Below are 13,318 nucleotides of genomic sequence, written 5' to 3' on the forward strand. Positions count from 1 at the left end.
AGAAGCCCTGCTCAGATCCTTTAAAGGTGTAGACCTAGTTTGAGCCAATGAAAATAGACACCAAGTTTGGTTAATCTGTAACACATTTGGATAAAATTACAACAGAAAGAATGAAATGTTTTATTTAACGACGCACTCAGCACATTTTATTTATGGTTTATGGTTAAGGACCACGTAGATATGTATCAGAATTTAGTGATCGCTGAATTTTCTTTAAGAACTCTGAACGTACCTGCATGTATCGGAGTTTAGTGATCGCTGAATTCTCTTTAAGAACTCTGAACGTACCTGCATGTATCGGAGTTTAGTGATTGCTGAATTCTTTTTAAGAACTCTGAACGTACCTGCATGTATCGGAGTTTAGTGATCGCTGAATTCTCTTTAAGAACTCTGAACGTACCTGCATGTATCGGAGTTTAGTGATCGCTGAATTCTCTTTAAGAACTCTGAACGTACCTGCATATATAGGAGTTTAGTGATCCCTGAATTCTCTTTAAGAACTCTGAACGTACCTGCATGTATCGGAGTTTAGTGATCGCTTGGTTCTCTCTCTCCTCTGTTGTCGGAGCGTTAGGATCCAAGGCGATCATCTTTTCATACAAATCTTTTCTTAACACAGCATTCTTTACTTCGGATTCGAGGAATGTTCTGAAAAAAAAGAAAAAAATCACACAATAAAGCAATGGCACAGGAAGGTGCCAAAAAGTGAGGGGGGCAGAAGCACACACACACACACATATATATAAATATAAATAAACCATTGCTGCTGCTACTGGATCAAGAAAGGTTGGAGGGCATAAAAACACACACACACGTGTGTGTATATATATATATATACATATATATATACATATATATATATATATATATATATATATATATTATACATATACATATATATACATACATATACCGTATTTGACTGGAAATAAGCCCAGGGGGCCAAGACAACTGGCCTCAGATTACAGTTATCTTCCCATTTGGTTGTCCAAAATCCGGAAGTTTCACCTCGCAAGTAGTCTGCTGTTTGACTGTGATTATTTCATGGCAGACAGCTATGAAGTGGCAACTGTTTGACTGAAGTGACAGGGGATAGCATGTAGTTTGTAAACATGTGTAACTTGTTGACATTGAAGACTTGTTTGTGGTAATTCCGGCCCATGCAAAAGTAGTGCTTTTTGTGTAAAATGGGTGTACTCCGGCCTGGTTTAGAGGGTGTGTCTGTTTAAACCAATATGCTGGGAGAAAGAGCTGGACAACAGGGGTTGTCCTTTTCAGGGTATGTGTCCCACATGCAGGCAAAGGTACATACAAAACATCACAGGCCTGCTGATATTGATAAAAATGTTATAGCCACTAAGGCTATATATAAACATATAGCGAAATTAATTGTGGTCTGAGGCCAACTCCTCGTGAGCTTAGCATGGGGTGGGCTTATTCCCAGACAAGGGGCCAGTTTTGTTGGATTTTTTTTTTCATAATAATAATTAAAATAAATAACAATACTTAAATGAACTAGGAAGAAAGGAAAAAAAAGGTCAAACCTGCCTTCGCGGCCACCTCAATATGGCGGCCACCCTGAGGTCCCCCCAATGAATTTTACTATATATTTTACCTCTATATGGCAACCACCTGCTCTCCGCGGCCAGAGGCCACACTTTTGTCATAAAAAAGCGAAAATTAACCTGCTATCGCGGCCACAATTGTTTTTTAGTGCAAGTTATAAAGAAATGTCGGCAATCGTAAAAAAAAACGTAAGATGTTTTGGTTGATATAACCAATTGGCTTGATAAACAGCGGTCCTTTAAAGGTCATCGGTCGCTTAGCTGTGTTCGTTAATTAACAAGTGTTTTTAATCTGGATTAACGGTGCGATGTACTAGTCATTGGCGGTGGTCATTAAACGCAGTTGATAAGAGGGTATCTAGCCTAAAACAACTGGAGTTAAACGTGTCAACTCTAGAAGGAATTAAATACTGCTGCAGTTTATTTCTGATATTTATTTTCAAAATGCCACCTAAACCCAGTAAGCCGATCGCGTTAACGTTGGAACAGAGAGTAGAGGTCATTAAAAAATCAGAGAAAGACAAATTGAGTGCTAGAAAAAAAAAAATTAATTACGTTTTTGCACATGTATATGGCTCCTTAATAGTTCTATTGCAACATACGTGTAATTGTTTTTAAAAATTCGGACTTATATATGACCTGCATACGGCGGCCACCTCTCTATGGCGGCCACTTTTGTCATGTCCCACGAGTGGCCGCCATAGACAGGTTCGACTGTATATATATATATATATATATATATATATATATATATATATATATATATATATATATATATATACACATAGTAGTCGTTTTCGAGTTGAAAGACGCTATTTTATAGAGTGCTCAACCGTGTGGGAGCCAGATATATCGTTAAAAAGTGTATGTTTTTCTCTACATGACAGGCTTGTTTCGTGAGAGAGTTGAATTATTGCTCTCACTCATCAGATGTAGATTTAATTACACCGTCAACGGAAAGCTGATGACGTAATGGACTCTGTGACGTCGAGGTTACGTCACTATGCAGGTCTATAATAGGTGATGTGTGGTATGCGCACAGAAGGTATTTGCGTCTGTGTCGACATGCTGATACGAGTTCATTCTTGGAGTTTAATGTGCTGGTTTCAGGTTTATACATTATGAACAGTTTTTCCTTCAGGCAGAGGTTACATCTTTTGCTCGCTGGAGAGTATGATTTTGCTTTGGATAAAAATTTTCACTTAATGGTGTATGGGGTGAATCTATCCTTCAGTGTCCAAATGTACTGACTTAGCGCTGTTGCGTTCTTCTGTGTTGCGTTTTGAAAACTGCTCGTGTGCGCGGTATATCTCGTCTTAAATGTGTTCTCGGTCAAACCAACGTATGTTTCTTGCTTGTTGTTATCGAGTGTATTAACGGTAGCTTGATATATTACTCCTTTCTGCAAGCATTTGCCCTCAAGTGGACATTCAGCTCTTCGTCTACAGTTGCATTCTCTGGGGGAAACGGCGTCTTTGTCTCTGTGTTGTTGAAGTAGAGTTTTGTTATGCGCTGAAATTATTTTCCCAACATTAGGCATGCAGCTATAGCTAATTTTAACGGTGTTTCGATTTATAATTTTGTGGAGAGGGTTGCTTTTGACGGTGTAATTAAATCTACATCTGATGAGTGAGAGCAATAATTCAACTCTCTCATGAAACATGCCTGTCATGTAGAGAAAAACATACACTTTTTAACAATATATATATATATATATATATATATATATATATATATATATATATATATATACAGTAGAATCTCATTGGCTCGACCTCGGAAGATTCGAACACACCGCAACACTCGAACCAAAAACGAAGTCCCAAGTTTTTTGTTCATCAAACGCTTATATTAACTGTTGATGGGTCAAACACGTCCAAGGTTGACTATTAGCCTTCGCTCGGACTAAATTATCAGTCCTGTCAATGTTATTAGCTATATTTGTCTCAAACTGGTGATCCATCAACTATCAAATGGAAAACCATCGAAAAGGACTAACTATTGCTGCGCTTGTGCAGTTGGGTTATTACAACCTTCAGATTTATTATTTAGGAGGAACGAACTATAGATTAATCGGGGAATCGCAAAAATAGCCATGCAGTCCTTTCTTTACCATACTTGTCATGTTGTTTGTTAAGTTGCTATCGGTAATGATCTTTCAAGTACAGCTAGTGTTACGGTACCTGTTCGATGAACCGTGATACCAATCAAACAATTAGTGCACAAATGGGCCTCGGCATAAAGCGTTACTTTGAACACGTCTGAAAGACCAGTTTTAAATGAAGCAATAGGCGAGCTAATCAGCTGTCCTCACTTCCACAACCACACATTTAATTAATACCGACAAGGGCTTCTGCATCACACAATCGGTGTAATTTCCAGTAAATTTGTTCACTCTGGTATTTTGCTATATAACACATTGATGAAAATTTTAAGTTTGCAGTTACCAAAATAAAATGTATCTAATTAACTTTCTAATTGATGCTACGGAAATATCCGATGTTGACTGAATGGTTAGGTCGCACTACCCGATGGGTCGAACACTTTCTCAAGCACCGACGGGGTTCAAGCCAACGGGATTCAACTGTATATATATGAAGAGTTCAGGCGCAAAACGCGATATAAACCATTTTCTTTCTAGTTTTTAGTTAAAGCCATTATTGTATGTCAGTAAGGGCTAATCGTAGGCCCGCTGATTTGCTGCAAAACGTGATTGATCCGTATGAAATTGTATTGCGTAAATCCCGGGTTTTTTTATTATCAAAACGCGATATACGCCAATTAAAAAACCAAGTTTTACTGAAAATTAAAAATGGATATATCGCGTTTTGTGTCTGAACTCTTCATATATTTATTACCCATATGGGCTCAAATATACGGGGTAATAATTTTTCGATCACTGCACAGTGTGCAGATTGCTTCTACAGCCAGTGATTGGCTGGCTTAAAAATCTGGTTGGTTGCCTGCCGTGGCCGGAACTTCACTTTCATTCATATAATGTTTCTATTCATGAGTCAGATTACACATACATTATGTGATCTACAAAGATTTACAAAAACAAATGGACTCATTTGTTTCGTAAACATGAAATGGTCTATTTTCATAAGCAGCGGCTTTAGTAATACATGTATATAAAAATTATTATTTTCAAATGCAAATACAATTGTATTATTTTGTACTGTAAACATTTAGCTGTAAAAAGAACGCCATTATGCTATGACATCACTTACATTACATCATGTAATGTGCGTAATACTATATGACGTAATGGCTGATGGCTTTGCTGTAGACTGCAGAGGAATTTTTACATTAAAAATCAGTTAAAATTGACAATGGGTAATAAAGAGAATAAGCAACTCGCAACGAGGAGTTAAGAATTATCTGTTCCTCATGAATGAATGTTGTAAAACATTCATTCACTCGGGACAGATAATTTGTAATTCCTCATAGCTCGTTAGTTATTCTCTAAAATAAACCATTGCTGCTAATACTGGATCAAAGAAAAATGTGTGGCACATGACCCCCATGAATGAATGTTTTAAAACATTCATTCACTCGGGACAGATAATTCGTAATTCCTCATAGCTCGTTAGTTATTCTCTAAAATAAACCATTGCTGCTAATACTGGATCAAAGAAAAATGTGTGGCACATGACCCCCCTAAACTGTGTTGAGTGCGTCGTTAAATAAAACACTTCTTTCTTTCTTTTTTCTCGCCAATGAGTATATTTGTGCTGGGGCGACGTTAAACATTCATTCATTCATTTATTCTATTGTCATTTCAGTTACAAGGGAGGGGACTAGTGGTAACCGGGTATATGGAGTAACTTCCTGAAAAGGGTACTTCATGGAAATTGTAAACAAATTGTTACCCCCCCCCCCCCCCCCCCCCCAAAAAAAAGGGTGGCACTTTAACCTATTTAGGGAGGACGAGACTCCCTGGTCTCCAACCTTGGATCTGTCCTTGATTTCAATAAAATACTGACACTGAAAATATTTAAACTAAGAGCATACCATGAACTAAAACTACAAAATTTAAAGTCATAGCATATATTTAATTTAACATATTTATACATTGAATTATTTATACTGATAGTGTACACTAAATTAAAAATAAATCTTTAATTAACAAATAAGATTATAGTTGTAACTGTTATATTTAATTAATAGTAATAAAACACAAATAGGGTATAATATTTAAATTATTATGTCATTTGTGATCATGCTACAGTTAATATCAGATCACATTTTTCTAAACACACATTTGACTCTTCATTGTGCAGAGATGCAGTTTCATCACTGATAACAGGTTTGTCATTCAGATCACAGACAGCAGAAAAAAGAATTAATAATTTTTTTACTAAAAACATACTAATTAAAACATTTGGGTTTACCTTTTTCCCATTTTAATGTCCATAATATTAGGATCATTAAAATGTTGTAGTAGATCTTCAATTTCTATAAAGACTGAGTCTTATTAAAGAAAAGAAACCTTAGTTTTTGTATAATTAATCAAATACAAATACTATTGTTATACATTTGTCAAATTCATGATAGAAGAACACTAGTATGCTTGGGGTGAAGGGAGAGCACTCTATTCATTCCAGCATAACGTCAAGCGGAAAGCCAATCATCAGTCATTTGACAGAAAGAACGTACCACAAACACTGGGGGACTTAGCCCAGTGGTTAAAGTGCTCGCTTGAAGCACGATCGGTGTACCCATTGGGCTATTTCTCATTTCAGCCAGTGCACCACAACTGGTATATCAAAGGCTATGGTATGTGCTATCCTGTTTGTGGGATAGTGAATATAAAAGATCCCTTGGTGCTAATGGAAAAATGTAGCGGGTTTCCTCTTTAAAGGGACATACCCTAGTTTTTAAACACTAAGGCATAGTTTTGACTATTAAGAGCCGTTTCTGATAACTGAAATCATACTTTACTTAGATTTTATTGTTTAGATTATCCATTTCCGTACATTCGACATGTTTTTGGTCATCCTGGTGTTTTTAATATCATAAAATGTATTTCTCATATTTTTAAAAACGCACATGCGTCTGAGAAGTAACAGTTATGGAGTTGAGTTTTGGTCTATTTTTATAGGGTATTTCACCATTTCAAAGTCACAGACTCATGCTTCATTCAGTTGTAACTTTATCCAAATGCGTTACAGGTTTGTAGACTAACTAAACTTAGTGTTAATTTTCAGGGGTTGAAACTAGGGTATGTCCCTTTAAGACTGACTTGACTATATGTCAAAATTACCAATTATTTTACATCCAATAGCCGATGACTAATAAATCAATGTTCTCTAGTGGTGTCCTGCCCAATGGTAATGTTTGCCTGCATGTTTTTAATTTATGTTAAACATAAAGAAATTCTATTGCCAAGGATACACTCTGTGTTGTATTCTACTTCGCAGTAGAAGCAGTAACGTTTGACTGTATGGTTTTAATTAATGTTAAACTTGGGTTGCCAAGGATACACTCTGCGTTGTATTCTACTTCGCAGTAGAAGCAGTAACGTTTTATAGTTTTAATTAATGTTAAACTTTGGTTGTGAAGGATACACTGCGTTGTATTCTACTTCGCAGTAGAAGCAGTAACTTTTGTATAGTTTTAATTAATGTTAAACTTTGCTTGTCAAGGATACACTCTGTGTTGTATTCTACTTCGCAGTAGAAGCAGTAACGTTTGACTGTATAGTTTTAATTAATGTTAAACTTGGGTTTCCAAGGATACACTCAGCATTGTATTCTACTTCACGGTAGAAGCAGTAGTGTTTGTATAATTTTAATCAATGTTAAACTTGGTTGTCAAGGATACACTCTGCATTGTATTCTACTTCACGGTAGAAGCAGGGGATGATGCTCTCCGTGTTGGGGTCGTCCATCAACGCTTCGTACGTCTTCGTCTCATAATTCTCCTTCGTGATGCGCTTCTTCCAGATCGTGTTCGGACCCGCCGGCGCAAACGAACCTGCAGCAAAACAGAATTTTATCATTTGTATCATTGTTATCTCTCTTCATGATAATAAGTCTGGTGTACTTATATAGGTATACTTCATTTTCATTGCAACTTATTTTCGTGCTTATAACCAATTATGGTTCAAGCATGCTGTCCTGGGCACACACCTCAGCTGTTTGAGATGTCTGTCCAGGACAGTGGGTTAGTTGTTAGTGTACTTCTATAGTGGATGTTTACTTCTACCAAAGTGCTTAAATGTACTTCTACGAGTGGAGTACTTCTATGAGTGGAGTACTTCTATAGCAGTAGTGTACTTCTACGAATGGAGTACTTCTATGAATGGAGTACTTCTACGAGTGGAGTACTTCTACGAATGGAGTACTTCTACAGCAGTAGTGTACTTCTACGAGTGGAGTACTTTTATGAGTGAAGTACTTATATACGAGTGGAGTACTTCTACGAATGGAGTACTTCTATAACAGTAGTGTACTTCTATGAGTGGAGTACTTCTACGAGTGGAGTACTTCTATAGCAGTAGTGTACTTCTATGAGTGGAGTATTTCTACGAGTGGAGTACTTCTATAGCAGTAGTGTACTGCTATGAGTGGAGTACTTCTACGAGTGGAGTACTTCTATGAGTGGAGTACTTCTATAGCAGTAGTGTACTTCTATGAGTGGAATACTTCTATGAGTGGAGTACTTCTATGAGTGGAGTACTTCTATAGATGTAGTGTACTTCTATGAGTGAAGTACTTCTACGAGTGGAGTACTTCTATGAGTGAAGTACTTATATAGCATTAGTGTACTTCTATGAGTGGAGTACTTCTATGAGTGGAGTACTTCTACGAGTGGAGTATTTCTATGAGTGGAGTACTTCTATAGCTGTAGTGTACTTCTATTCATGAATGGTGTAATTCTATTATGAGTGTACTTCTATTATGAGTGTACTTCTATACGATATACACTTCTACGAGTAGTGTACTTCTATAGGAGGGTAATTCTATGAATAAAGTACTTCTTTAAGTGATGTACTTCATTAATAGTAGTGTATTTCAATATTAGGAGCATTTCTATAGGAAGTGTGTGTCTAAAGTAGGGGTGTATTGCTATAGGAGGATGTATTTTTGTAATAGGGGTGTGTACATGTGTTTCTATAGAAGGGTGTATTTTTATAATAGGAGTGTATTTCTATAGAAGGGCATATTTTTATATAATATGGATGTATTTCTATAGTAGGGTGTATTTTTATGATAGGGATGTATTTCTATGAGGGTGTATTTTTTATAATAGGGGTGTATTTTTATGGGAGGGTGTATTTTTATAATAGGGATGTATTTCTATGGGAGGGTGTATTTTTATAATAGGGGTGTATTACCTGGGTGTCCTGCAAGCTGTATCCAAGCATTCTTCCTGTTTTTCAGCAGAGCGTCACTAGCTGGTGCCGTCAAGTCAAGAGCAGACTGAAATAAACAGTAACATTCTTGTATTAAAACAGTAACACCTTGTATTAAAACAGTAATATCCTTGTATTAAAATAAACAGTAACATTCTTGTATTAAAACAGTAATATCCCTGTATTAAAATAAACAGTAACATTCTTGTATTAAGCCAGTAACATCCCTGTATTAAAATAAACAGTAACATTCTTGTATTAAAACAGTAATATCCTTGTATTAAAATAAACAGTAACATTCTTGTATTAAAACAGTAATATCCCTGTATTAAAATAAACTAACATTCTTGTATTAAAACAGTAATATCCTTGTATTAAAACAGTAACATTCTTGTATTAAAACAGTAATATCCTTGTATTAAAATAAACTAACATTCTTGTATTAAAACAGTAATATCCCTGTATTAAAATAAACAGTAATATTCTTGTATTAAAACAGTAATATCCTTGTATTAAAACAGTAACATTCTTGTATTAAAACAGTAATATCCCTGTATTAAAATAAACTAACATTCTTGTATTAAAACAGTAATATCCCTGTATTAAAATAAACAGTAACATTCTTGTATTAAAAGAGTAATATCCCTGTATTAAAATAAACAGTAACGTTCTTGTATAAAACCAGTAATATCCCTATATTAAAATAAACAGTAACGTTCTTGTATTAAACCAGTAATATCCCTGTATTACAATAAAAAGTAACGTTCTTGTATTAAATCAGTAATATCCATGTATTAAAATAAACAGTAACACCTTGTATTAAACCAGTAATATCCCTGTATTAAAATTAACAGTAACATTCTTCTATAAAACCAGTAATATTCCTGTATTAAAATAAACAGTAACATTCTTGTATTAAAACAGTAATATCGCTGTATTAAAATAAACTAAAATTCTTGTATTAAACCAGTAATATCCCTGTATAAAAATAACCTAACATTCTTGTGTTAAAACAGAATATCCATGTATTAAAATAAACAGTAACACTTTGTATTAAAACAGAAATATATGTCTGTATTAAATTAAACAGTAACATTCTTGTATTAAAACAGAATATCCTGGTATTAAAATAAACAGTAACATCCTTGTTTTAAAACAGAATATCCTTGTATTAAAATTAACAGCACCATCTTTGTAATAAAATAAACAATAACATCTTTGTATTAAAACAGGAATATCTTTGTATTAAAATAAATAGTAACATCCTAATATTAAAACAATAATACCCCTGTATTAAAATAAAACAACACCATTGTATTAAAACAAACAGAAATATCTGTGTATTAAGATAACCATATAATAGCCTTGTATTAAAATATTCATATCTTTGCTATTAAAATAGAATTATTATTGTATTAAAATAACACAAATACCCTTGTATTAAAGTAACTAATATTCTTGTATTAAAACAAACTGTAATATCCATGTATCAAAACAGGAATAGTGTTGTATTAAATTACAGTAATATCCTTGTATTAAAACAACCAGTAATATCCTTGTATTAAAACAGGAATAGTTTTGTATTCAATTAAACAGTAATATCCTTGTATTAAAACAGGATAATCTTTGTATTAAAATAAACATAAATATACGGTACTGGAGTTAAAGGGGCAGTCTTAGAGTTGCACACTGTTCAAACAATTTTTCAATTGTTGTTGTGAAATGTAAAGATGTACCTTTAAGTGCATATGCCCAAACAATTAGTCAAATAATTTAATTTAAAACTATTTATATTACATGAATTAAAAATCTTAATAATGGTGACCAACAGTTTAACATGTGACAGTTTCGGTTTGAATCACATCTCCTCACTGACAATTGACCTCTCCGTACGATGAGTTAACCAAGACCCCCATCACACGTGATGCTAGGTTAGACAAATTTCAATAATGGCTGTCTATTCGCACAGGTCGATAGCAAAATCAACCAATCTGCCGATTAAGTTTTTGCCTTAATTTTGATTTTCTCAAGTTAATTATACTAAGACTATATGTGGAACTGATCAATTTACATGGGAACATAATGAAATGTGACAGTTGCAACTTGATAATGCACCTTTAAAAGAAATGGATCTGTATTAAAATTGCCACTATCAGTGCTAACAATGCATCAGAGTATGGACAAAATTAATGTCTTTGAGATGGTAGCAGTCAGACCATGTAAAAATTTCCCGTTGACTTTATTTTTGACAAATTTTCATCATGGTAACAGTTTTGTCATTTAAGATTTCTCCCTGGCCCCCACCCTTTCTACCTTTATGTCTGTGTGTGTGTGTGTGTGTGTGTGTGTGTCTGTGTGTCTGTGTGTGTGTGTGTGTCTGTCTTTCTTTCTCTCTCTCTCTCTCTCTCTCTCTGTCTCTCTCTCTCTCTGTTTCTCTCTCTCTCTCTCTCTCCCCCTCACTCCCTCTCTGTCTCTCTCTCTCTCTCTCTCTCTCTCTCTCTCTCTCTCTCTCTCTCTCTCTCTCTCTCTCTCTCTCTCTCTCTCTTCCCCCTCTCTGTCTGCCTGCCTGCCCTGCCCGCCCGACTTCTGTCTGCCTGATCTGCCCCCGTCTTTCTGTGTTTTTATCTCTTACGCCTCTCGCTCTCTCTCAAAAACACAGAAACAAATATAAGACATATAAGACACACACACATAAACACACACAATACACAGACACACACAAATTCAAATATTCACAATTGAAAATATGTATATATCATTAAAAATAATTTTGAGGTGCCTCAGCAGGAGTGACAATCGTCATAAACACTGGTCGGTTACTTGACATTAAGTTGGTCATTTCACATTGTGGTGTATCTGGTTTTTCAACTGCCTCTTACAATTGCTTTCCTGTTTTCCCAAGTACATGGGATAAGGAATGACAAACAGGTTACCATTAATAGCTTATAATGAAAATAATAGTACAGTAACTGAACATGTAGACTAGAGTGCTGAAAATATAAACAGTTGAACCCTGTTGATGCTTGAGAAAGTGTTCTACCCATCTGGTAGTTCGACCTAACTATACGTTTTGACCACAGACATCGTAGTGAAAAAAACGGTCTCGGTGGCGTCGTGGTTAGACCATCGGTCTACAGGCTGGTAGGTACTGGGTTTGGATCCCAGTCGAGGCATGGGATTTTTAATCCAGATACCGACTCCAAACCCTGAGTGAGTGCTCCGCAAGGCTCAATGGGTAGGTGTAAACCACTTGCACCGACCAGTGATTCATAACTGGTTCAACAAAGGCCATGGTTTGTGCTATCCTGCCTGTGGGAAGCGCAAATAAAAGATCCCTTGCTGTTAATCAGAAAGAGTAGCCCATGAAGTGGCGACAGCGGGTTTCCTCTCAAAATCTGTGTGGTCCTTAACCATATGTCTGACGCCATATAACTGTTAATAAAATGTGTTGAGTGCGTCGTTAAATAAAACATTTCTTTCTTTCCTAGTAAAGAACGTTCAGGTCCATTTCTCAACACAACGAAACACATTCCATAGTTTGCATGTGCATCACGCAGTTGTCCTGTACACGTGCGTGGGGTGTCTTTCTCAATTTTGACAATTTCCAGGAATGTCGATTAATCACTGTGGAACATTATTTCTGTCAATGTTTTTCATTATGTTGATCATACAGTTGTTATTGTTTTGTTTTTAGTAATTTTTATTGTTTGAATTTGCAATTTACTGATAAAAAAACCGTCAACTTTCAAATTTCATTTCTGACCCCAATCGTCCTTCAACATCTTTGATGGTCATAAAACCTACTGTAATACTGAACTACTAGTTGTAATGTTTGCCCAATTAATTCACTATTATCATATAACCATTCCCCACAGCTAATATACCTTACAATTTTGGCAATTGTAAATTCTTATTACAGTTCCCCTACTGGTTTTTTTAAGAATATAGTTAGTAAGAATCTAATTAAATGTCAAATTGACAGTAATACAGCCACTAGTGACGTCTATGGACAGACATCAGGCAGGCACAGTACACGTCAGTTGAGAATAAACAACATTACAATCAATACTACATGAATGCCACCTGTCCACCCTCCATGTAAAATGTTGGCTGTAACCATGTTGACTAGAAATGGGAAACAAAACAAATGCTTGTAGTCACTTATTATTGTACTAAAAAAAAAAAACTAATTAAAAAAATAAAATAAAAAAGTTATTAATTAAATACAAGTACACCTAAAAAAAGCAAAATTAAAAATGTCAATATCTGTGTGGTCCTTAACCATATGTCTGATGCCACATAACCGTAAATAAATGTGCTGAGTGTGCCTTTAAATAAAATATTTCCTTCCTTCTTTCTATTAGTTTGTGGAGGGTGCCCCAAAGGATCATTC

General features: G+C 35.2%; 1 protein-coding gene across 8 annotated transcripts in view; it reads right to left on the reverse strand.

Annotated features, from left to right (window-relative positions):
• The window catches only part of LOC121387329 (inositol-trisphosphate 3-kinase homolog), a 100,153-nt gene that overhangs the window by 15,818 nt on the left and 71,017 nt on the right, over positions 1–13,318 (reverse strand). For all 8 annotated transcript variants that reach the window (XM_041518364.1, XM_041518366.1, XM_041518367.1 and 5 more), the window contains 4 exons: positions 8,908–8,992; positions 7,392–7,544; positions 5,960–6,032; positions 513–648 (listed from right to left, as the gene is read on the reverse strand). In XM_041518364.1, the coding sequence (XP_041374298.1) occupies positions 513–648; positions 5,960–6,032; positions 7,392–7,544; positions 8,908–8,992 (447 nt within the window). The remainder of the gene's footprint in view (positions 1–512; positions 649–5,959; positions 6,033–7,391; positions 7,545–8,907; positions 8,993–13,318) is intronic.

The sequence above is a fragment of the Gigantopelta aegis genome, chromosome 13 (assembly GCF_016097555.1).
Source record: "Gigantopelta aegis isolate Gae_Host chromosome 13, Gae_host_genome, whole genome shotgun sequence".
In the NCBI taxonomy this organism is placed as follows: Eukaryota; Metazoa; Mollusca; class Gastropoda; order Neomphalida; family Peltospiridae; genus Gigantopelta; species Gigantopelta aegis.